Source organism: Anopheles merus, chromosome 2L (assembly GCF_017562075.2).
Source record: "Anopheles merus strain MAF chromosome 2L, AmerM5.1, whole genome shotgun sequence".
Lineage (NCBI taxonomy): Eukaryota > Metazoa > Arthropoda > Insecta > Diptera > Culicidae > Anopheles > Anopheles merus.
The window spans coordinates 41,167,800-41,190,873 of NC_054083.1; the positions used below are offsets into that span (position 1 = coordinate 41,167,800).

Here is a 23,074-nt window from a genome sequence, read left to right on the forward strand (position 1 = left end):
AGGAAAAAGGGTAGCTGGGAGGGAGGGGAAAGGTAAAGAGAAGCAAACATTATTTAGCTAAAACACGTTTCCTCTTCTCTCGTTCTCTCTCTCTCTCTCTCTCTCTCTTTCTCTCGTATTATTGTTACTGTTATTATTATACTATCTGTCTGTTTCGTCCATTCGTCCTCTTTTGCACCGTGCCTGACTACTTAACGAACTAAGTGTTTTTGTATGCATACCTACATATGTATATTTGTATATATTAATGGTTTCTTTTCATCCTTTTGTAATCGTTCTTTAATTCCTCTCATTTCCGTTGCCACTGTTTGCCGGTGCCGCCGAACTGTGTGTTTAGCTTTCATTCATCTTTATGCACCGTAGGCGGGAAGCGGCGCCACGGACCGACCATACATATAAAAAACAAAACCATAAGCGTGTGCTAATGCTGCACTGCTGCGCTTAACACACTTTAACGCTACACTATAATATACTTGTGTGTTTGCAATATCTTGCAGTATCTTGTAGATAGCAGTAATTTTTAGGTATAAATTATAAAACTTTTCTTCTTGTTTCGTTTTGTTTTGTTTTTTTTTTTTACAGCTATGCATCTTTACACGATCATTACACCTTTGCTTCCTTTTTTTTCATTTCACTTATTTGATATGAAAGATCACCGAACCTGGTCTGTATGGATGTGTGTGTTTGTGTGTGAGTGTTGATTTTCATATTGCTACACGCTACTAATAATGTAGGCTTATTTTTACAAGAAAAGAATTTACAATTTCATTATTTCCTAAACGCACTTGTGCCTTTTGTTTTAATAATTAACTTACAATATTGTTAATTGTCCTGTCTAACGCACTGCTAAAAATGTATCCATAATTAGCGACCTCCCTCCTCCTGCCCTCCTCAGAGAGAGAGAGACAGAGGTCCACATTTTATGTATTGTATATGCATTGTTTGTGTCTTTATATCTAGGCGTTGATAAAACTCCAAACACATCGTGATGTTTCTGTGTTAGCGATGAAACAGTACATGCAATACTCCTGACACACTAAACTGATGACAGATCGGTGTGTGATCTTTGCACAATTATTATTACACTTCTTCTGCTTATCACATACCTCAACACACACACACATACACTCAATACACACATACACAGTTGTTTTTAATATGAACCAAAAGTGGGCTCTATCCCCTTATGGATCACTCTTTAAGGCTCGTTCGCTGCTACGACTTTGGTCTGCTTTTCGCTCCATGCTACCTTTCTCACTCTCACACACACATGCACTATTCGGTCAAAATGTACACTTGTTGTAGATAAAACTATTTGATACGTGTACGTGTGTTAATTGAATTACTTAATAAAAACAATTTACATGTTTACTATTCCTTCCTGTATAAAAACAAACCGATTTTCTATCTTTTCTTTTCTGTTGGCTTCCGTTGGAAACTGAACACACCAGAAGATGATCAGGGACAGAAAAGGGATGCTGCGCTGTACAATGCGTTTTGGTTGGCATTCACCGAATAAAAGAGTAGTTAACGCGGCCTACGCTGATGCAAGGTTGATTGAAACCTCACCCAAGAGCTGCACCGCCGCCACTGATCCTTCATCCGTGTCGTTATGGCCTGTCGCTTGTCCTATTTTCTATTTTACACTTCTCGCATGTGTGTGTGTGTGTGTGTGTGTGTGTGTGTGTGTGTGTGTGTGTGTGTGTGTGTGTGTGTGTGTGTGTGTGTGTGTGACTTCTCGCATGTGTGTGTGTGTTTGCATTGAGAACCATTGATTCTACTACACTCCATTGTTCTAAACGTGCACCTCCTTCGGTGTGAGGAAGCTGCCGAATCGAATGCATCGCTCTATAAACCAAGGGCAAAAGATTGAGATTCATATATTGCTGCGTTCCATATATTCCTCATTATTAACCCTGCACGAACAGTCAAAGCCTACTCCACGCGCGTTTCCTCTGCCATGTAAGTGCACTTTTCCTTGTTATTTACAAGTATTAAAAAAAACGATTCCTTTTTTTACCGGAAAGCGTCTTCCTTCCTCTACTTTCACATCTTTCTCTTCTATAGCTACCATTTCTCCCGTTACCAGACATATATGTGGTAAACAAAAAAAAAAAACAAACAAACAATTATTTTAAATCTAAATGATCGGATTTAAACAAAAATCATTCGTGACATACATTTTGAAATAGCAGAAGAGGGTGAAAAAAAAAACTACAAAAGAGCTAAAGTTATAAGTAATGCAAACTAAACGAACGTATGTATATATGTACAAAATGATTCCACAAAGCGCGCAACGCAAAACAGTGAAGAAAAGATTCGACAAAAACCATAACAGCTTTTAGAGCAAAGGAGGCGGCAGGTCAGTACCAGTAAAAAACGTCAACCCTTTTCGTCCGTACCCGCGTGGTCAGGCTGATATTTCAAAAATAAAAACGCTCCCCCTCGCTGCACTGACTACTGTTTATAGGGCGGTAATTTAAAATCATTCTCATGCTGAGTGTACGATAGAGCTAAAGGCCATGCACATGTAGAATAAAATAAGAAACGATTCCTTGCTCATGCCTCTCATTTACCTAAAACGAAGTGTGCACTAAAAAACCACATTTTAACCAGTAGCGCAGCACAACTGTACAGTGTGTGGATGTGTGTGTTTGTGTGTGCAAAATTAAACCGTGATAAAGAGCGACCGTAACACAACGATAGGCTCATCCAGAAGTTTGCCCATCCATCCATTCATCCATCCCCCTTCCCGCACATCCCTTTGCGCACAATATTTTGGTAAAAAAGGTAATAAATAAATATCAATCACTGTAATCCCTTCACACACACGCAATCGCCTCACTAAATCCGGAGGGGCTCCACCGGGTATCATCCGCTCGTATATTATAACACCGGACCACTGTCGCCCGACCCGTACAGTATATGGTCAAAGCCTAACGTTGGCCGTCGCCGTTGCGAAAGCGAGTAGTCTTTCCGTTCCAGCTGCCGCAAGCGCTTCGGGCGCGGCTCGTCGACGCAAAGCTCGGGCCGGCGTTTGCGTATCTGGCCGTAGAGCTGCCGCTCCTGCCTGGTCACGAACGGTTTGCCATCGCTTGCCGTGAATTGGGACCGCACGCCGCAATCGCTCTCGCTGAAACCGATAAACTGGACGCACTCCTCGTGCTCGAACCCGACGAAAACGTCCGACGGGCCGGTGCCAAGGAACAGCACGTCATCGTCGTCCGACGCGACCGAAAGCGAGCGCATGCCCGCCGTCAGCAATTGGTGGCTGCTAGCGAGATGCAGGTTGGCAAATATATCTTGCTTCACCAGCACCGGCGTGATCAGGTCGCTGAAGCACCACGGTTCTTTGGGTACATTGTGCCAGCTGGGAGGCGTCGATGTAGTGGTGGGTTTCGGCAGTTCCTGGTTGAATTCTTTCTCCTTTTTCACCCTCACTCCCGCCGGCGTTCGGTTTGGCGTGCGGGCGTTGACATTGCTAGCGTTGCTATTGTTATTACTACTACCACCACCACCACCACCATTACTATTTTTATCACTTTTCGCACTAGCAACAGGCAGGAGAGCGGACGGTGACGGTTCTGCTGTTGGCCGTTCGTTTTCTTTGCTCTTGTTGTTACGAACTGTACTGCTTCTGCTTCGGCTTTTCTCACCTGCTTGCCTACTACTACCTCTGCTGCTACTACTACCACTACTGCTATCCAGGGGTGGTACTACGTTCAGCGAATCGCCCAGTATCGCTTTGGTCGTATCGGAGAAATCTTCGCCGCCCATAATGTCCTCTTCCGGCCTGAAGGCGGTAATAAGCTGTGCCTCTTGCTTAACGATCACTTCGCTACCAGCTTGGGCGGACTTTTCCACCGTCGCCAGTGCTGCCAGGCCGTTCTCCTCCACCACCAATTCGTTATTGTTCTTTTCCGCTTCCGGCGGCTTACTGCTGCATATTGTCTGTTCCGGCACCGTTGCTTCCACTTCCGGCACCTTGTTAGCAACGTCGTAGCTCACCATTTCGGCGTCCTCCTGATCCACTTCCTCCTCCTCCTCCACCTCCTCCACGTCGGCAACTATTTCGTCCGCCGGTTTTTCCTCCTCTAAATCCTTCCCACTTTCCTTCGCTTCACTATCCTTATCACTTTCATCCTCCTGTAGCGTCACGCGTTCCACCGCCGGCGCAATGCTTTCCGCTTCAGCGGGCGATGGTTCCGTCGGCTCAGTCGACGGCACGCTTGTCTCCGGCATCGCTGCACTACTGTGATGCTGCTCCTCCTCCTGCTGCTGCTGCTGTCGTACGTTCGTTACTTCGTCCTCGTCGTCGTCGAGCACGATCACTACGGAACCGTTCGACAAGTGGCGCGCATCGCGCATCGGGCTGCCCGAGTGCGACAGGCTGCTCTTGCTGCTCTTGCTGCGCCCGATGCCGCTCGAGGTGCTTTCCTCCAGCGAGCTGCTGTACTGCGACTCGACCGATTTCGTCGTCGATACGGACAGGTCGGCCGCCACTTCCTCCTTCTGCTGCTGGTGGTGTGCAGTGGTTCGTTTACTGGCTTTACTGCTCGGCGAAGCGTTACGGTGGTCAGGCACTGCGGTTGTTTTGGAGTTCGATTTTACCACCTGCCCACTGCTACTACTACTACTCTCCGCGCGATTGTTGGACCGGTGGTGGTGGTGCTGGGATGAGGAAACCGTCGCCGTTTGCGCTACTAGCGCAGCCGCACTCCTTTGCCGCCGTGCGCTTCCCTCGTTCTGCAACCGGAAGCCGCCCTGCTCCGCCAGCTTAAATGCGTCGTACGTGTTGCGCACGTTCGTCTGCAGCTGCTCGTACGGTAGCCGGGCCTGGCTCGGCAGGCCCCGGTTGTACGGTGCGAGCGAATGCTGCTGCCCTCGCCTTCCACCGCCGGACGATTCGCACAGCAGCCACTCGTGGCCGAGCAGCTCCTGCATGGTGATGCGCTGGTCCGGATTGACCGTCAGTAGCGAGCGTACCAAACTTTTCGCCCCTTCGCTCACACCCATCCAGATGCTCGAGCTGAGATCGAACGAACCGCGCCGTATCTTGTCGGTGATGATTTCCATCTGCTTCGACGTCGAGGCGAGGTTGTCGTGGCCGAAGAACTGGCGCGGCGTGAACGGTGCCTGCCCGCACAGCATCGTGTAGAGGATGACGCCGAGCGACCAGAGGTCGGTCGTTTCGAGCGAGTACGAGCTGTTGCTGGCCGTGCTCTTCTGTCCCGTGCTGCCGACGAGCACTTCGGGCGCCGCGTATCCGAGCGTACCGGCGGGCTGCGGTGCGTCGGTGCTGTCCAGCCGCTGGGCAAAGCCGAAATCGATCAGCCGCAGCTGGTCGGAGGACGACCGCTCGAGCATCACATTCTCCGGCTTCAGATCGCGATGGGCGTACCCTTGCCGGTGGATGTAGGCGACCGCATCGACCAGCTGAGAAAAGTAGCCCCGGACTCGCCCCTCGGTCAGCTGGTGCTGCTGCCGGTTGAGGTGCTGCAGCAGCTCGCCACCCTCGAGCAGCTCCAGCACGAGATAGATGTAGTTAGCGTCCTCCAGCAGCTCGACGAACCGCACCACGTGCGGGTGGCCCTGGCACTGGCGCAGCGCGTCCGCCTCGTGCCGCGCGAACGCGGCCGTGTGCGGATGGTTGAAGAGCACCTTGACGGCGAAGACACTGTTGCTGCGCAACCGCTGGCACTTGAGGCAGGTCGAGTAGGCGCCGGACCCGATGGACGGCGTGCTGGTCAGTTCGTACTTTCTGAAGAAGGGCGATTGCTGGAAGGGAATGCAAACGGTAGGCCGATTTTGAAACGGAATTATTATTTTTTTTTTTTGATAAAGAAGCGACGAACAACCCTCCCTCTTACCTTGGACGCACTTCTCCTAATGTAACTCTCCAGCGGGCGCTTGTTGTGGATCGGGATGAACTTGTTCCGATCGGTGACGTTTTTGGTAAGGAGCTTCGGTGATACGTAGGAATAACCTGAGCGAAAACATTTCACAAAAAGAGAAGCACGTTAATTTCCGCTTGGGCTTGGGGGGAACCGGCAGCGCCCTACAACACCCACCTCTAAACAAACGATCTGCATTCTTTGGCGGTTCGCACGGCTTTTCCGTCACTTCCTGCTTGGTGAACTCCGAGCTGAAGTTGCGCGTGTCGCGATCGTTCTCCGCCAGCGGCGGGTACGGCGCCTCGATCTGCTTCCGCACCAGCCGGGACCAGTTGATCGACCGCAGGAACGGGTGCGACTTCAGCTCGGACGCATCGCCCTTGCCGCTGCCGAGCCGGCGCTTCGGATCCTTCACCAGCAGCCGGCGGATGAAATCGGTCGCCTCGGGCGACAGGTTCTCCGGGATGATCGCTTCCGTTTCCGTGATGCGTCGGGCGATCTCGTTCTGATCCGCGGTGAACGGGGACGCACCGGTGAGCAGCTCGAACGTTAGCACACCGACCGACCACCAGTCGACGGCAGAGTCGTGACCCTGCTGCGTCGGCTTCAGTATCTCGGGCGCCATATACTCGACCGTGCCGCAGAAGCTGTGCGCTCGCTCGTTCTCGTACACGAGCTCGCGCGAAAGCCCGAAATCGGTCAGCACGATGTGCCCGTCCACGTCGACCAGAATGTTTTCCAGCTTAATATCACGATACACAATGCCCAGCTGTGACAGAGGGAACGCAATTTTCGATTAGTATAAACAATCTTCCCGATCGCAACGGCAGGATTTACCTTATGCAGATGCTCGATGGCGACTATTATCTCGGCGATGTAGATCTGCACGGCCGGTTCGTCGAAATGCATTCGATTGCACAGCAACGTAAACAGCTCGCCCCCGATCACGTAGTCCAAGATCAGGTACAGCTTGGAGTCGGTCTGGAAGGCGTAATGCATTGTCACCAGAAACGGAGCTTCCTGTATTGCTTCCAGCACCTGAGAAACGGAAAAAACGTAGCACATTAGTATCTTGAAGTGGATGTGGTGGATTTAACGCGGTTAACGCCTACCTGTCGCTCCGTTCGCGTGTGTTCTGCTGTCTTTTTCTTCAAGCTTACGATGCCCTTCTTCAGCACTTTCATGGCGTAGATTTTGTCCTTATCTACGCCAGTTAGTTTTTGCACCAAGTACACCGTGCCGTAAGCTGCATAGAAGATATAGGGGAGCGGATTACTATGTAGTATAACGTCGGTGTGATATTGTTTGCCAGGGCGCGGCCTAACTTACCGCCAGTTCCAAGGACTTTTAGCAGCTCGAAATCCTCCAAACTGACTTTGTCTCTGTCGTTTAGTTGCACTGCAATCAGAATAGGAAAAAAACACGTATTTTGTTAGTGATGGATAAAATTGGCAAACAATCTTAGAGGACAGGGGCCCGAGATTCCGAAAATTTGGCAACCGACTCCGGAAGGTAGGTCCGCACAGCATTATACGAAGATGTTTAGAATCGTCCGGAGTTGTCCAGAGTTGTTCGGAGTCGTCCAGAATCGTCCAGAATTGTCCGAAGCCAGAGTCTTCCGGAGTCGTTCAGAGTAGTTCCAAGTCGTCCGGAATCGCCAGGAGTCTTTCGAATTCGGAGTCGTCTGGAGTCGTCTGGAGTCGTCTGGAGTCGTCCAGAATTGCCCAGAGTCGTCCAGAGTCGTCCAGAGTCGTCCAGAGTCGTCCAGAGTGGTCCAGAGTCGTCCAGAGTCGTCCAGAGTCGTCCAGAGTCGTCCAGAGTCGTCCAGAGTCGTCCAGAGTCGTCCAGAGTCGTCCAGAGTCGTCCAGAGTCGTCTATAGTCGTCCAGAGTCGTCCAGAGTCGTCCAGAGTCGTCCAGAGTCGTCCAGAGTCGTCCAGAGTGGTCCAGAGTCGTCCAGAGTCGTCCAGAGTGCTCCAGAGTCGTCCAGAGTGGTCCAGAGTCGTCTAGAATCGTCCGGAGTTGTCCGAAGTCAGAGTCTTCCGGAGTTGCCCAGATTATTTCGGAGTTGTCCAGAATCGCCAGGAGTCTATCGAATTCGGAGTCGTCTGAAGTCGTCTGGGGTAGTCCGGAGTCGTTCGGAGTCGTCTGGAGTTGTTTGGAGTCCGCTTGGACTTGGATGGTTCCGGTTGACTCTAAAAGACTCCGATTCCGGTCGACTCTTAACCACTCGGAGTCATGGGTACGCTCCAGAGAGCACATCACTAGTATGTTTATTAGGTTATTGATTAGAAAACATCAATTTCATAGAATAAAGTTGATATTTTCAAAAAAAAAATTAGACCAATAGGAGCTGTTTCAGATTCATGAATCAAGGATGAGCTTTTGAAACGAACATTAATGAGATTTTTGCATCATCAAGTACGATTAATCTAAGAATAACAATTCTGCTAGAATCGGAGATGAATATTGGATTGATCATTAGGTTTTTTCAATACTACTTGGATGATTCTAAATCTTTTTTGATAACTGGTAATCGCTTATATCCATCATATCGTGTTTGTGTCTACTTGGTAATCCCGCCTAATACAGACATACTAAAAACCATTAGTACCACGTCACCAGATGTTCACCAGTCAAATGTATTCAAAAAGTTCATCAAATAAAGCCTCAAATAAGGTCCAAGTTCCGATAAAATCTACGACTTATTACACTCGTCAACCTGACGCGATAAACAATAGGAGGACCCGCTGTAACAGGAACTGGCGCAGCATTCCACAAGCTTATGGTGCCCAAATGCACACGGTAACTCTTCCAGCATACCCACCAGGCGCTTTTTTATGTTGTTACCCTCGAGAATGGTGTCACGACACAGATCGATCCCACCACACCAGCAAAAGCACATTCCATCGGATGGATCCATCCAAAAAACGGTGATACAGCGGAGAGGTTGGGTCCCAACACCACCGTGTTCTGCTGAAATCTCTCTTGTAGTACCCATCCGGTTGGCCATTTTTTTGTGTGTGTGAAAAAGCGGGCTTGTGCCTCACAATCCACCCCCTCCCCCGTTCCAACATATCTCGACCAAAAGGAAAACCCCAACCCTGCAGGATGGGAGAACGACGTGAGATTCTTCATGTAGTTTTTACTACTCCCCTCCACTTGCCGCTTGTGCTTTTTGTGGGTGTGAGTAAAGGTGGAAGATGTTGATGATGATGTTGATGATGATGGTGGGTGACAGTACGCGAGACGAGCGCGGTATGATTTGATGACCTACTTCTTGCGTTTGCGTACGTTTGATGCCGCTAAAAGTGGTGTGCGTCTGTGTGTGTGTGTCCGTGTTTGCATTAGTAGTGAGCGGCAATGTAATTGTAATAGTAGGCAATGCTGTTGCGCTACCACCTCCGCCGTGGCCATCTGTGAGCGAACACACAACACGGTAGGCCGCCGTACGCCGTGTACAAAACATTGAGTGCTCTCTCTCTCTCTAACTCTCTTAGCGCTGGTAGAAACCGGCGGAACAAGCAACTTAGCTAGGATTTAAATCCAGCAAAACGGGAAAGATGCTTCAATTACTGTTTGGTCGATTAATGGACGAGATGGAGAAAATGAATATATATTCCCTTCCCTATCTCATAGCATAATTGAAATGTTTTGCCCAAAACTCTGCGTGCCAGAAGAGAGAGAAAGAGAAGAAAAAGAAAATCTCCGTTAGGCCAGTGAGTTACACTTCCGTTAGTCGGGAGTATGTTGGGGGAGGTGGTATTTCCGAAGGCCGCGCGGTAAGCATGAAATAACGGAACCGCACCATCACTAGCGCGCGCTCACGGTTTTCTGTTATGTTGCCACCTTCCCCATCGAAGCATCCCCCCAGTACTGTTGGGAGGGTTGGAGAGTTGTACTACGCTGGCTGCTGGCATGCGCTCAAAGACAGTGAGAGAGAGAGCGCGCGAGAGTGGGAATGTGTAAGTGTGTATTTGTGCCCGTGTGCAATAGTGTTGGAGAGCGGTGAAATCTATCTTTACATAACTGCATCTCTCTTTTCGTACAAACACACACAGATGCACGCCACCGGTTTGCCCTTCTCCACATACACACACACAGTAGGCCGGAATGTAGGGCCTACTACCATCCCGGCTCCCCGTGAGGCCGTAGTGAGAGTGACGAAGCGCCGGCACATTTCACTGGCCTTCTTGTTTCTCTTTCGCCGCGTAACGCTATGGCTAAAGGGAATGAGTGAGTGCAAACTTCCACTAAGAAAAAAAGAAAGAAAGAGAGAGAGAAAAAGCAGGAGAGAGAGTGAGCTGCAGCAGCAGCATGTTTGCGTTTATGTTGGTTGCAAACAAACAAAATATAACACCTGTAGCATTCGCGTACAAAGCACGAATGTACGTACACTATTTAGGAGCTACTATTTTCATGTGTTAGTGTGTGTGTGTGTTATTAGGGAAATTTCCATCCAGTGCTGTGGGACGCACAAAATTTCCATTACACATCTTCAGTGCTCTCAGTGCAAATCTTCAACGTCGTCTCGAAGAAATACAAACATGTTTGTCCTCACCAATGACGTATGTTTGTCATTAAACGAAGCGTTGCTGCGTAACGCAAACACGTTACATCGCTTCATCGAAAGCGTTAGCACAAGCTTAGTACCCTACCACTAATCCACTTAAGTTGAAGCAGAATACAAAAGATGACCTTTTTTGGTTTAATTTGCACACCTCGATGCGCGATTTGAGTCGGAAAAATGGCGCAGTAACATACGACGACGACCCTCCTCCTCTCATTGTGTTTTACCCATTACTATTATTTTGTGTGTGTGTCGATTTTCATTCGTCCCCCCTGCGGTTTGCTGCTGTGCGATGTTGTTTACCATTTTGCTTTGCCCATGCTTCAAGGTTTGTTTTGATGTTTTTTTTTTTTTTGGTGTGGGCTTTCGGTCTCATTCACTCGCTCTCTTTCTCGCTCTCTAGCTCTTTTTTTTACCACAACAATGCATGCTGGTAAAGCTTTGAAATGAACAGAAAACAAAAACAAAACAAAAAAAAGCTCAAAAATGTGTGCGATAAGCATAAGCTACATGTGCGGCTACGTGCATTGGATTAAGTTTGCTGTCTGCGTTTTTATACTTTAACAAACATACCTTCAAGGGCATAGAAAGGGGTTACCATGTATAAATTATTTGTTATTTATTCTTTTTTTTTTTAATACAAGAAACATAAACAAAAATGTTTGTACTGTAAATGTCATTTCACATTTCTGCCTTAAATAAGGCACGGTGTGCATCTGGTGGAGAGAAAATGTACTTTCATTTTCATACACAAACACAAAACGCTGCAAAAAAAAAACCGGGAAGTGAAAGTAGCAGGGAAGTAAACGAAGAATATCGTTACCAAATGCAGCTCTCGCTGTGATGTGGAGTGAACACTATTGTGTAGCATGATAAATTTAGCTCATTTATGATCCAATTCAAATCACCGAAAACGTCTGGGGAACGTTCACTTCACTCACAGTCGCCATTTTCTCACCAAAAATTTTCCACCAAAACATTTTGGTTGATGTTGACGAAAGCGTCAGCCTTGTACAGCCATGTATTGTTCTCCTGCATCTTCTCTCCCTGTTTGATTTATTGCAATATTGCGCAAATATTATCCCATTGCAGATGATTCCAAACCCGGCGTCGTGTAGCCAACACGCACACACACATGCACACCAGAGAGAGAGAGAGAGAGAGAGAGAGAGAGAGATAGAGAGAGAGAGAGAGAGAGAGAGAGAGAGAGAGAGAGAGAGAGAGAGATGCACCAACAACATATCAATGTGGAATCATTTTTGTGCGCAATACTTCTTTCATTCGATAAAAACTCATCTTGACCTGCACAAAACAAGTCGCGCACACACATAGATAAGAATTGTGTCTATAAAAGTCTTACTTATCCAATAAAATGTATGACAAATAAAATAAAATAGTCACTTTTAACATGATTTACCATAATTTGCTATACTTCTAATGCAGTGTAGCATTATAAAATCCCCAAAAAACAACTTAAATCATATTCACCCATAAACTTCGACTCCGAGTGCTGCGCATCCCCATTCATCATCACCACACACACACTCAGTACTACAAAATCGCCACCATGACGGTCTTACAATGTAGCACACTACCCACCCACCCTGTGTCTACTACTTGCAAACTCAGCTACAGCTACCAACCAACACACATAGGCGGAACCCTTCTGCGCAAAACCCGCTTTACTCGTGCGCGCCGCCGCCCGTTTGATGTACGCAGCATTGTGCGCACGAGCATCCGCGATTCACAACGGGTGCAATAATACAGTATACGCAGCAGCAGGCAAACAGTGCAGTGAGTAGCACATACACACACATAGACAAAAGCGGGCACAGACACTCGTGTAAAGGCATTTTTTTTCACGCAAACACACCACAATTGCAAAATAAATGCACAACACACACGCAGTTGTGCAGTGCAGTGCAGCCAGTAGGTAAGGAAAAACGGAACCAACACATTGGCGCAACGTCAGAGAGGCAAAGGCAAAGACCATTTAGACGCGGAACAGAAATGGCTGGATTTTGAGTTGTTAGACGAAGAGTATTCTTCAAATTGTCGGGAATACAAGAAGTTGTTTCTAAAAATAGAGCAAAATGTTAGGAACGATTCATTTAACATCACTTAACGCTAAAATACATGCTCGGGAGACTTTGCGGTTTCCTTATCATCGGTCATATCAGTTTACATTGCGCTGTGATGCGGTTTGATGTGTCTCAATCACGCTCAGTATTTACACTACACAGTAGCGACCACCATCATTGTGTGATATGATAGGAACAACTTTATAATATCCATCTATAACATAGGAAGTTTGTTCCAGCAGAAGGGCCTGCAAAGTTGATGTTTCAACATTCAATATTTTCATTCAATTTTAACAATTATTTAGACGTTTGATAGCTAAAAGAAAAGTCGTTCGTATCAGCAACTATCTCCCAAATTGTGATCCCCTTTTACTCCGGCTGCTTCTTATCATCAGATATGCCACATAGCACCCCGATTGCGAATCACAAACAAAATACCAAATGTTCTCCCCGCGCCAAACGTCTGAGTAAGCTAGCTTTCTTTGTTGTCTGTGCGCTTTTCTTCTGAACGAATGATTGCAGACAACAACCCCACCCCAAGGACGGCAGACAGTTTAATCTCGTCCCCAAAAGTCGAGACACGGGGAGTCCCAACAGCCACTACTAACACAACCTGCTCTATGATGCTGATGGTCATGGTTTTTCCAGCAACAAAAACTGCACCTCCTCCTTCTTCCAGTGCACAGTGGGCAACGGCCATACAAACGCCGGGATGAAAATCAATTCCTCGTGCTATTGCAGTTTTTCGTCATTCTATACAATTGCTATTACTATACAGGGCAGTCGTATACTAAAATCGTCAAGACAGCGAATAAGAATAATAATTATCGCTCACAACATTGTACTAATGCGTAGTAGTCAACAGCATTAACAACAATTGTTAGGAATTCAAACGAAGGCGGAATAAGTTTCTTACTGAAAATGAATTTTTAAAGTATTAGGTACTAGAAAAGTTGTGTTTTTCATGGTTGGGTTTGAAAAAAAAACTAATTCCTATCTTGCGACCTATTTTGAACTGTTTTTCCTCTCTTCAGCTTTGTTTTTTGCCTGTTTGTTTCAAATACCCGTTTATGACAGGTAGTTGGATACTGGTGGTGTATGGCTCATACAACAACACGTCAAAATCGCTCGCGCTATTTTCAAGATAAAGTTTAATAATTTTCGGGTACGCAGATGGTCGCAGCTAGTATTAACGACAAAACGTAGGAAAAATGTTGATCTTTCTTATGTCGAATCATCACAAAAATGTCGAATCATAAAAAAATCACTCTCCAAAATAAAAATATCCAAAAATTCAGCAAAGATGTTTGGTTTTCAATCATTTATGAACTTCAAAAACAAGTTTTTGCCAAATATTCATACATAACATCAAAGTATGACAAAAAACCTTTCCAACAACATATTAATTATCAAAATCTAACAATCATGTACTAAAATATTATGGTTTTTGTTCAATCGAAAAATAGCTCAAATTTGGGACAAAAAAACACAAAGTTTGTGGTTTGATGGCCTATAACTCAGTAAGTTTAAGATAAAAACGTAAAAAAATTTGGTTTCAACCAAGTTTAAGTATCTATTTTAAGAAAATGTTTATGGTGTTAACCTGCGACAAAGTTGGTTTTTCGATTTTTATACAGGCGTTTGCCCAATGTGCAGTGTAATGCATTTTTACAGACCAACTGATGTTTGGGGGCGGAGAAGCGGCAGCAACCACGTCGCCAATCAATAGTGCCACACACCACACCACCACTAGCGGTATCCCCCCCCCCCCCGTTCTTTGAAATTCCTGACCTGGGGGACGACAGAAACTGGGAAACTTTATGTGTGTGTGTGTCTTCAACCCTTCCCGGGCCTCAAGAATCCCAACCACCGCCGACAAGACGAGTTTTCACTTGCACGTACGTATGTACAAGTCGCAAAAAGAAAAGAGGACCTTCACGAAGGTCGTCTGAAAAATGGTTAGCGCCAGAGAGAAAGTTTTTGTCATGGGACGTGGGGAAAAAGAAATGCTACCACAAGAAGTATGCGGTGTGGTGGAGAAGTATGATGACAGTGGTGCCGTGTGTCCTTCCGAAACCGTTGAAGGTTTGCGTTTTTCTTTATGAAATTGGGGACATTTATTTATGCTTGCTAGGGCAAAACCCTAAACTTCGTTGGTATTTATGGTGGTAGCTCTCAAAGAGAAGGAGAGAAGGGTAGCTCTCAAACCGTGTTGAAAATGAAGTTTGACACGCAAAGAGACAATACTTCTTAATTAGGCCAGGCATATGCGCGTATCATGTTTGTGTCACTGTTTCCCCTCAGTCTCGTCTCAATTATAAGGCATTTTGTTGGCTTTTTTTTTAGAAAATATTTATAATTTGATCGAAATCAAATCTCAAAGCTGTTTTTCTATTATTCCATGTTTATACTGACAGTTAACAAGAATAAGAATTACAGAATTAAAATGTATGGATATGCAAGATAAAGAACTCTAAAGAAAAAGTTTACCACATACACCACAAATAAGGAAGCGTGTTATGATAAAAAGTAGGAGATTGTGGTTTTTCACCCACCACTTAATGCTTCCCCACCACATCCTCGAAAGCAATATGAAACAGTGTGTAAGTAAATAAAATCAATTCAATGAAAAAACTTTTTTTTTTCTTGTAATTCCAAACTTGAAGCTTCATTTTTTTAGTTGTAATTCTGGCACATCGATTGTACAATCACCCATAACCCATGACACACACACACACACATAAACTGTTCTGGAATGGCGCAGCTTGTTACGGTCACTGACCGACCGGCCATCGGTTTGACCAAACTATGTTTGGTTTTGCTCAGGGTCAAGGTACAGCGCGAAGCACGGTCGCTGCGCTTCCGTTTGCCATTGATTGGGAATAGGTTAAACATACTAATAACGTACGACACATTGGTAGACGGTAGACATGCCAGGGGGGGGGGGGGGGGGGGGCAAACTACAACTAAATATATGCGTCGTCCAGACTTCATTGACTGGAGAGTACAAGATGTCATGCCCACAAACGCACGAAAGTGTAGCCTAATGTGCCAAGAATTAAGGCTCCAAAAATTGAGGAATAGTTCTCGATTGTTGACCGGATCTGTGCTTACTCAAAGGAATAATAAGAATTTTGAGAAATTATTCATTTCACAAGAAAATTAGAAGGAAAACGTTCATATAACAGTTAATTATAAACCACAAAAAAACTGTTTCTCTTCGACCATGTAATCACATAAGCTCATTCTTGCACGTTGCATACGTTGCAATAGTTAAACATTAACAACTTTGAAGCGAAAATTTAGCGACCAATGCAACTCGGGCTTCTGCTAGCAACACAGAAGCAAGAGAACAGTTGCCGGCACGTTTGCCCATACATTGCCCACTGCTCACCATGCCATCAAAACAAATGTACGTTCCGGGGAAGTCGTGTTGACCTTTGGCCGACAAGCCGCCGGGGAGGGGTTGACAAAAATAACCTTACGACGAGAGTGGACGCCACGTGTGGGTCTTGCTAAGCGCTCAAATACTGGAACATAACCGGCAGGGGAAAAAACAACCTTGTGTAGAAGGGCTACACCTTTCCGTGCACAAACAAAACTGCAAAAAGTGAAAAACAACAGTCAAAATAACAAACGACCAAAGGAAAGCAGCCTACAGGCAATGGGACGAAGAAATGCAGCAGGCATGCAGCTCCATAGACGGAGAAAGAGAGAGAGGGAGAGCGCGCAAGTGTAGCAAACTGTATCCCATCATCATTACTCTATTCCTAAAAGATCATCAACCAACAAGCTACCAAGTTGAAGAACCCATCATAGTAAGTCATGGGAAACCCCGCAAACAAACTCAGTCAAAGTGCGACCCGGAAATCGTAGATGGATTGTAACGGGGGGGGGGGGGCATCATGTCACAGTGAACATAACTGTTTTACTTTTCTTCTAAGCACAGCCTGCTACTGCTGCTGCGGTTGTCCACTTTCATTCTCAGAGGAGGGATCAGATTGATGTTTCTTCTTTTACACACTCTCTCTCTCTCTTTCATACACGCTCTCTTACAGCTGAGGGATTGGGGAAGAAAAATAAAAACAAAACAAGCACAGTCATTTGCTGACAGATGTATGTGTATGTTGTGGGTATGTCTCTAGGCCCAGCACACAGTTGCAATGGAGAAAAGCAAACGTTTGTGTCCACCACCCCACCAGAAGATCGGAAGATTATGGGTAACATTCCCCCGATAGATGATGGTTGTTGTTTGTTTGTCTTATTCTCCCCCATATTTCTGTCCCCCACCACGATAGTGAATGCGGTTTTTTTGTTTTGTTTTCATTAGTGGTAGATGCTGAGAGTGATGATGAGTTACCGCACCAAACCAAATGGGGCGCAAACGACACATCATTCCACACTCATTTTGTCCCGTTTTTTTGCTATTTCCTACATTATTATCGTACCGGGGCATCAGGGTGCCCCCATCGGAATTTAATAATCAGTTTTATTCTTTACTATTTTTGTAAGCTTAATCTAAAAAAAAGCATCTTCAAAAGATTATAATCCATGAGTCTAAGTTCGATGCACACTGTTCCATCCGATTGAGACTCTTTGAACAGATTGAAATTAAACTTCACCAGTCAGGATCGTTTCCATGGTGCAGTTGGCATGCGTGTGTAGCTTAAGAACATGCGCAGCCCTCGTCCTAGTTTCAAATCTCGCATGAACTCAAAAGGAAGTATCGGGATTTAACAATTATTTCTACAATACTAGTTATTTAATATAGCATGTCAGCAAAGTTTACGAGGAGAATTTTGCTTATTGTAAATATCGTTTGTAAAATTTGCTACATTCAGTTTTTCATGTACAGCTTTGTATTTTTGTGATGTCCCTAACGAAATCATACAGTTCCCCAACATACACACACACACACAACAAACAAGCACATAGTCCCTCTCAACACGTGCAAAAAAGGTGGTATGGTTTCATTTCGGTTCTGCGTTCCGAGCGCGCACTCTATTCGCGAAAGGAAAACGAGGTCAAAGTCAGTTTTTAATGCGCCAAGCCAAGGTAAACCTTAACGGGTCCAACGTGTGTGTGTTTGTGTGTGTATGTACGTGGCCAAGGGGGTAGAACAGCGAACAAGGCGGTCGTTTCATCAGCATACACCTCCTCTCAACACACACAATGCTGACAAGTTGGATTTTTGAATGTTTCACCCCACCGTTTCACTATTTTCACCCATTGGATCCGACGCAAGATCCATTGAGCCGACGTAACGTCTAGAAAGTGCTCCAATTGCAATGAAATACATCTTTTGAAATGAAGAATGTTCGTTTAAAAAAAAATACAAAGATCGGGAAAGTGTGCATGCCCAGGGGTACACAATTGATTCTAGCTGCTAATCAGGCTTACCTTTCGTGTTGATGGCCGATATTTTGATCATCTCCAGCTCGTCAATGTCGGCCTGCGTCTGCGTCACCGGGCTGTCCTGTCGCTTGGACGCATCGGTACCGTTCTGTTGCTGCTGCTGCTGCTGCTCCTTATGTCTCGCGTGCTGAAGTTGCCGTTTCTCATCATGCTCGTCCACATCGATCACCTCGTCCTGGATGATAACGTCATCATCATCGTCCTCCTCCTCCTCCTCCTCATCCTCCTCCGTCGCCTGATGCTGACCATCCTCCAATTCCTCCTCCTCATCCTCCACGTCTTCTGCCTCCTCATCGTACTCCTGATCCTGCTCCTCGTACTCCTGATCCTGCTCCTCGTCCACCTCTTCCTGCTCCTCGTCCTCCAGATACTGCTGCCGTTCGTGTTCGTCACCATCGGCCGCCTCCTCGTACTCCTCCTCCTCATCGCCCTGCATGCCACCCTCGAGCTCCTCCTGCCCCTCGTATTCGTTGTCTTCCTCCTGCCCTTCCAGGGCTTGCCGGCCACCATCCTCCTCTTCCTCCTCTTCCTCGTCATCCTCTTCTCCGTGCACCGAGGCCGAGGTAGTATCGCACGCGCCAGTCACCGCTCGGCCGCCCTTCCTCTGGCGCCGTGACCAGCGCACCGAGGATGAATTGACCACCGTCTGCACCTCCTCTTCATCATCCCCTTCCTCCTCTTCCTCCTCCTCGTCCAACCGTATACCGTCGAGGGCTTCCAGGTAGCGATCCTCCTCGTCCTGCTGTTCATCAACGCGCTGCTGCTGCTGCTGGTCGTCATCGTCCTCGCCGCTCGTACCGTCCGAGTCGATGATCATGTGCGCTTCGCGGGCCTGCCGGTAGCCGGCGAGCTGCCGCTGCTGTCGCTGCCGCTTGCCCTGCTGCTGCATCCCGATGGTGGCGTCCGCCACCACATGCTCGATCAGCGTTGCGGGCGGGATCGATTCGGACAGCCCCTTGCGCATGCCGTACCCGGACAGCAGCGAGGACATGGTGCTTTCGGTCGCCCGCTGGTACAGCTCTTCGATGCGGCGCGATGCTGCCATCCTGCCACCACCGCCAGTCGCTGTCTGGGCTGCCTTCCGGCGGGAACCACCCGCTCCACTGCTGCTCGGTTCCTCCGCGTACAGACGGTTCTCGTGGGCGCGTGTTGCCGCTACCCGGCCACGGCTGATGCTGATGCCAGGATTGATCGCGGCCACACCTCCTCCTCCACCGCCTACCCCTGCTCCGGCACGGGTACGATTGTTACGTCGCATAGCTGTTGTTGCTGCTGCTGTTGTTGTTGAATGTTGTTCAGAGAGGGTTTTGCACCTCTATCAACACCAGTGCTGACTCGATTGTTCAAACTTCAAACACACACACACACACTTTTTGTTCCGTTTGGGGGCTCTCTTCGCTCACTCAACACATACACAAATACAGACGCACTCGAGGCGCGTTTCGAATTATCCTCACAATGAAAACAACGGAAGGGAGAACAGCCACCCGCGCGCGCGCCCCGGCACCGTAACAAAGCGAAACAAACGAAGAAAAATAAATTCCCTCCCGGAGGGGGGGTGGCGCCTCGCACGATACCGCACCACGGGTTTGTCACGGGTGGTGAATTGTTTTCGTTTCTCTTATCACACCAGCCCACTGTGCGCACGGTGCAGGCATTTTATTTTCTTTCCCACCAAAATAAAAAAGGGCCAAAGGGGCTCCGTGAGGCTTCCTCCTGCTAGCAGAACAGAATCTCGGAGCTTGAAACCGTCGAAACGACACAACCACTTCTTCACACACAGCACACTTTTTTGTTGTCGTTGTTTCGTTGCTGCTTCTTGTTCTTCGCACACACGCACGCTTCTAAGCAAGGATGCTGCCGAAAGTGAAGTGCGGTGAATAAAAACATACACTTTTGCTTTGCTCTTCTTCCTCTTTTTGTACGGGGATGCGCTTGTTGTGTTGCAGCACTACTTCACTTTACTGAACTGTGTGGGAAAATGAGAAACGATGGAAGAAAGAAAATGAAAAACCTGAAAAAGATGAACACTTCCGTCCGCCGCACTAGCAAACACACACGCACACAAACCGGATGCAAATCAATAACGCAATCGATTAGATACACACAGCAGCGACACATACACTCAGCGCGGAACCAACGCCAACAACGGCAAGCCCTAGCCGCACATCCTCGCACACTGTGTGTCTCAGCTGTTTGTCACACTCGCGCAACACTGTTGGCATCCTTGTTTCGATGCGCTGTTGACGGGTGGAAAAATACGAATGGCTGTGTGCTGCTCACTAGCGACACCACACAAGTCACACAACGGTATACACTCACACACACGCACGCAGCGTGCAGTCGGACTCGACTGTAAACGCAGTGGAGAAGAGCGCATATACATGCACACCAGCGTGTTACTTTACTGTCAACTGTCGACTCACACACATGCACACTTGCAGACACGCTCTCCGCCCGTACACACAACTCGCAACTTCTTCGAGATGCTATGTGTGCGTGTGTGTGTGTCTGTTCGAATCGTAATGCGAGAAACGCATACACACACACACACACCCTTTACAAGATGCACCACACCAGCGAGAGGTTAAGAATGCAATTATGAAGAACAAATCTGTTTCCACTGAAAATCACACCACGTAGACGGCCATCCATTTTCATCTGTCTCCGTTTCTTTACACACACACACACACACACACACACACACACACACACACACACAACACACACACACACACACCCCTTCCGATTTGATAGCGCGCTTGAAGTGTTTTGCGGTGTGTTTATAGTAGTTTTTTTCCCAATCAACACAAACTTACTCTCTCTCCCCCCCGTGTGTACGCTTCGAAGGTGCGCGCAACTACACACACCGCCAGTGGCCGCCAACATTCGCGACAACTGCACAACTCTCGCCACAGGGCAAACACATTCACGGGGACACACCACACGGCAAGCGAGAAGCTAGCGAGACGGCCAAATAACGAAAAGGGCACAACACAGCACTCCGTGTAAAAACCGAACAGTCGATCTCTCGCGCGCGCCTCAGCTTACTATGGTGCGAGTGTGTGTGCGTTGCCTGTGGCGCCGCTAATCAAAACCTTCCTTCTCTGCTATGGTATGGGTAAGCGAAAGCGTGTGCGCGTTCCATCTCTTTCTAGCACGCTCTCTCTCTTTCTCGCGCGCGCACTTCATCTCTCTCCGGTTTGCTCCCATTTCGGGTGCGATTTTGAAGCGATTATTGGTCGCACTTGATTTCAACACCCAGCTGAATAAAATTACTAAAAAAAACGAACGGAGACGAAATGTGACATCCGTTCGGTGTAAACTCTGTGCTGTTTCCAAATTCTTTTTTAACATTAAAAAGCAACCATCTTACAATGGTGGGGGGAGACTACACGTTCTCCCCGTGACACGTACGTATATTTATTGTACGCGGCGCAGCGGACACACACACACACACGCGTGCCCGAGCGCGAACGAGAGATGGAAAACAGTATAGCCAACCGAAAGGGAGAAAATCCTCCCTTTTTGGGGTGATGTGCGGTGATCTCTTGCGGGGTTTTGCTGCTCGCGAGGCGACGTTTCTACTGTGTGTGTGTGTGTGTCCGTCCGTCCCCCTTTTCACTGCGGCCCGATGCACCGATTTCGATATCCAAGGGAAGTAAAGAAATTGTGCGCGCGTGTGTGTGTATGTGTGTGAGAGAAGAGATATCTTTCTTATGCTACCACACAAATGATCACCGAGGGAAATGCAGATCACTTTTTTGGGGTGTTCTGTCATGCAAACGAAAATGAAGTAAAAAATTAATATCTCTTCAATACAACAATACTGGAATATTCTTGTACCTTGATAAGCTATGCTGTACTATTGTAAATTGCAGTTCTGTTTTTTTCGTTCTATCAAGACAAGCCAATGAAAGGAGTACAATAAAATAATGTAAAAGTATAAAAATAGCCCCTCACTGTGTGTGTGTGTCTGTATGTATTGCAAACCTCGCTTGTGACAGGTTTCCTTTTTGTTGTTTTGTGACAATGTGGAAATTGGCCGCACTTAAAACACACACAGACTGCTACTGTTCTCCTTCACACCTTCACTGCCATTGCAGGGAATAGAAAATTCAACGCACGACAATCCAAGAAAGCAAAGAAGTTTTGACAGTTTTTGCTGTAATGGAAGTTTCCTTTCGACGGGAGCTAAGCATTACTTTCCGCAGCAGCAACACGGCCCCACGGTGTGTCCTTAGCGCTCCAAATACACAACAGCGCCTCACAGCACACGCACAAGAAAAGCCCAATTCTCGCAGATAAATTCTTACGCACCACCATTGGGCGGCACACACGTACACACACACACACACACACACACATGTACACACGGTACAATTTCCTGCATACATAAACAAACACAGAAAGTCACACAACAGAACGGGGCAGCAGCAAATCCAAAACCCGGGGGGGAAGAAAAAGAAAGTTCGCACTTCTTTTCTGCGGTTGCTAGGTCGATGAAGGATTTTCAATCATGGCGTAGAGCGTGAGTGAGTGTGTGTGTGCTGCTGCTTTACCTGCCCTCAGAAAACACAACACACAGCAACACAGCAGAAAACAACACACAAGGCGGGTGGGGGCTCTCAACACAACTCTTTACCTCTCTCGCACTGTGTCGCACACTGCAAGTGACTTTTTTCTTTTCTTTTCTTGCACGATTTACGCTGATGGCGTGTACAGAAATCCGATTTGCGATTAGCTTCTTGAAATATGTTGAATACGCTAGCGCTTCTATATATGCACCGTCCGATTTTCACGCTTCCACACACGTCCGTTCGCGCTCACGCACTTACGTACACAAGCGCACACGCGAAACAGTTCTGCCAAAGAAAATCGGCTGCCCGTTCGCCGCTGACTGTTCGCGACCGCACAGTGGTCGGTCGCGGTCGAAATCTGCCGACGGGAAGTAAAATTTGGAATGAAATTTTTTTTAGTTTATGTTTTATGTTAATATTCAGGATTGAAATGCTGTATTTATGCAAAATTTCAATATTAAATTTGGCACAGAAATGACATGGAATTTGAGGGCGCTGCACAAACTCTCGTTAACATGCTACGGAGAAGAGTTCAG

General features: G+C 47.1%; 1 protein-coding gene across 7 annotated transcripts; it reads right to left on the bottom strand.

The window, feature by feature from the left end:
* Positions 1-1,890: 1,890 nt before the first annotated feature.
* On the bottom strand, positions 1,891-22,837 carry LOC121591817. Of its 7 annotated transcripts, none has more exons than XM_041912821.1 (8): positions 22,747-22,837; positions 17,944-19,927; positions 7,224-7,292; positions 7,007-7,140; positions 6,732-6,932; positions 6,072-6,663; positions 5,871-5,986; positions 1,891-5,778 (listed from the first exon to the last, which is right to left on the bottom strand). In XM_041912821.1, the coding sequence occupies exons 2-8, from the start codon at positions 19,214-19,216 to the stop codon at positions 2,887-2,889; spliced, it is 5,277 nt and encodes a 1,758-aa protein (XP_041768755.1). In that variant the 5' UTR covers positions 19,217-19,927; positions 22,747-22,837; the 3' UTR covers positions 1,891-2,886. The 7 variants fall into 7 exon arrangements, with proteins under 7 accessions (XP_041768755.1, XP_041768748.1, XP_041768750.1 ...); XM_041912814.1 differs by having other exon boundaries at positions 22,604-22,825; XM_041912816.1 differs by lacking the exon at positions 22,747-22,837 and adding an exon at positions 20,778-21,280.
* Between the last annotated feature and the right edge of the window lie 237 nt (positions 22,838-23,074).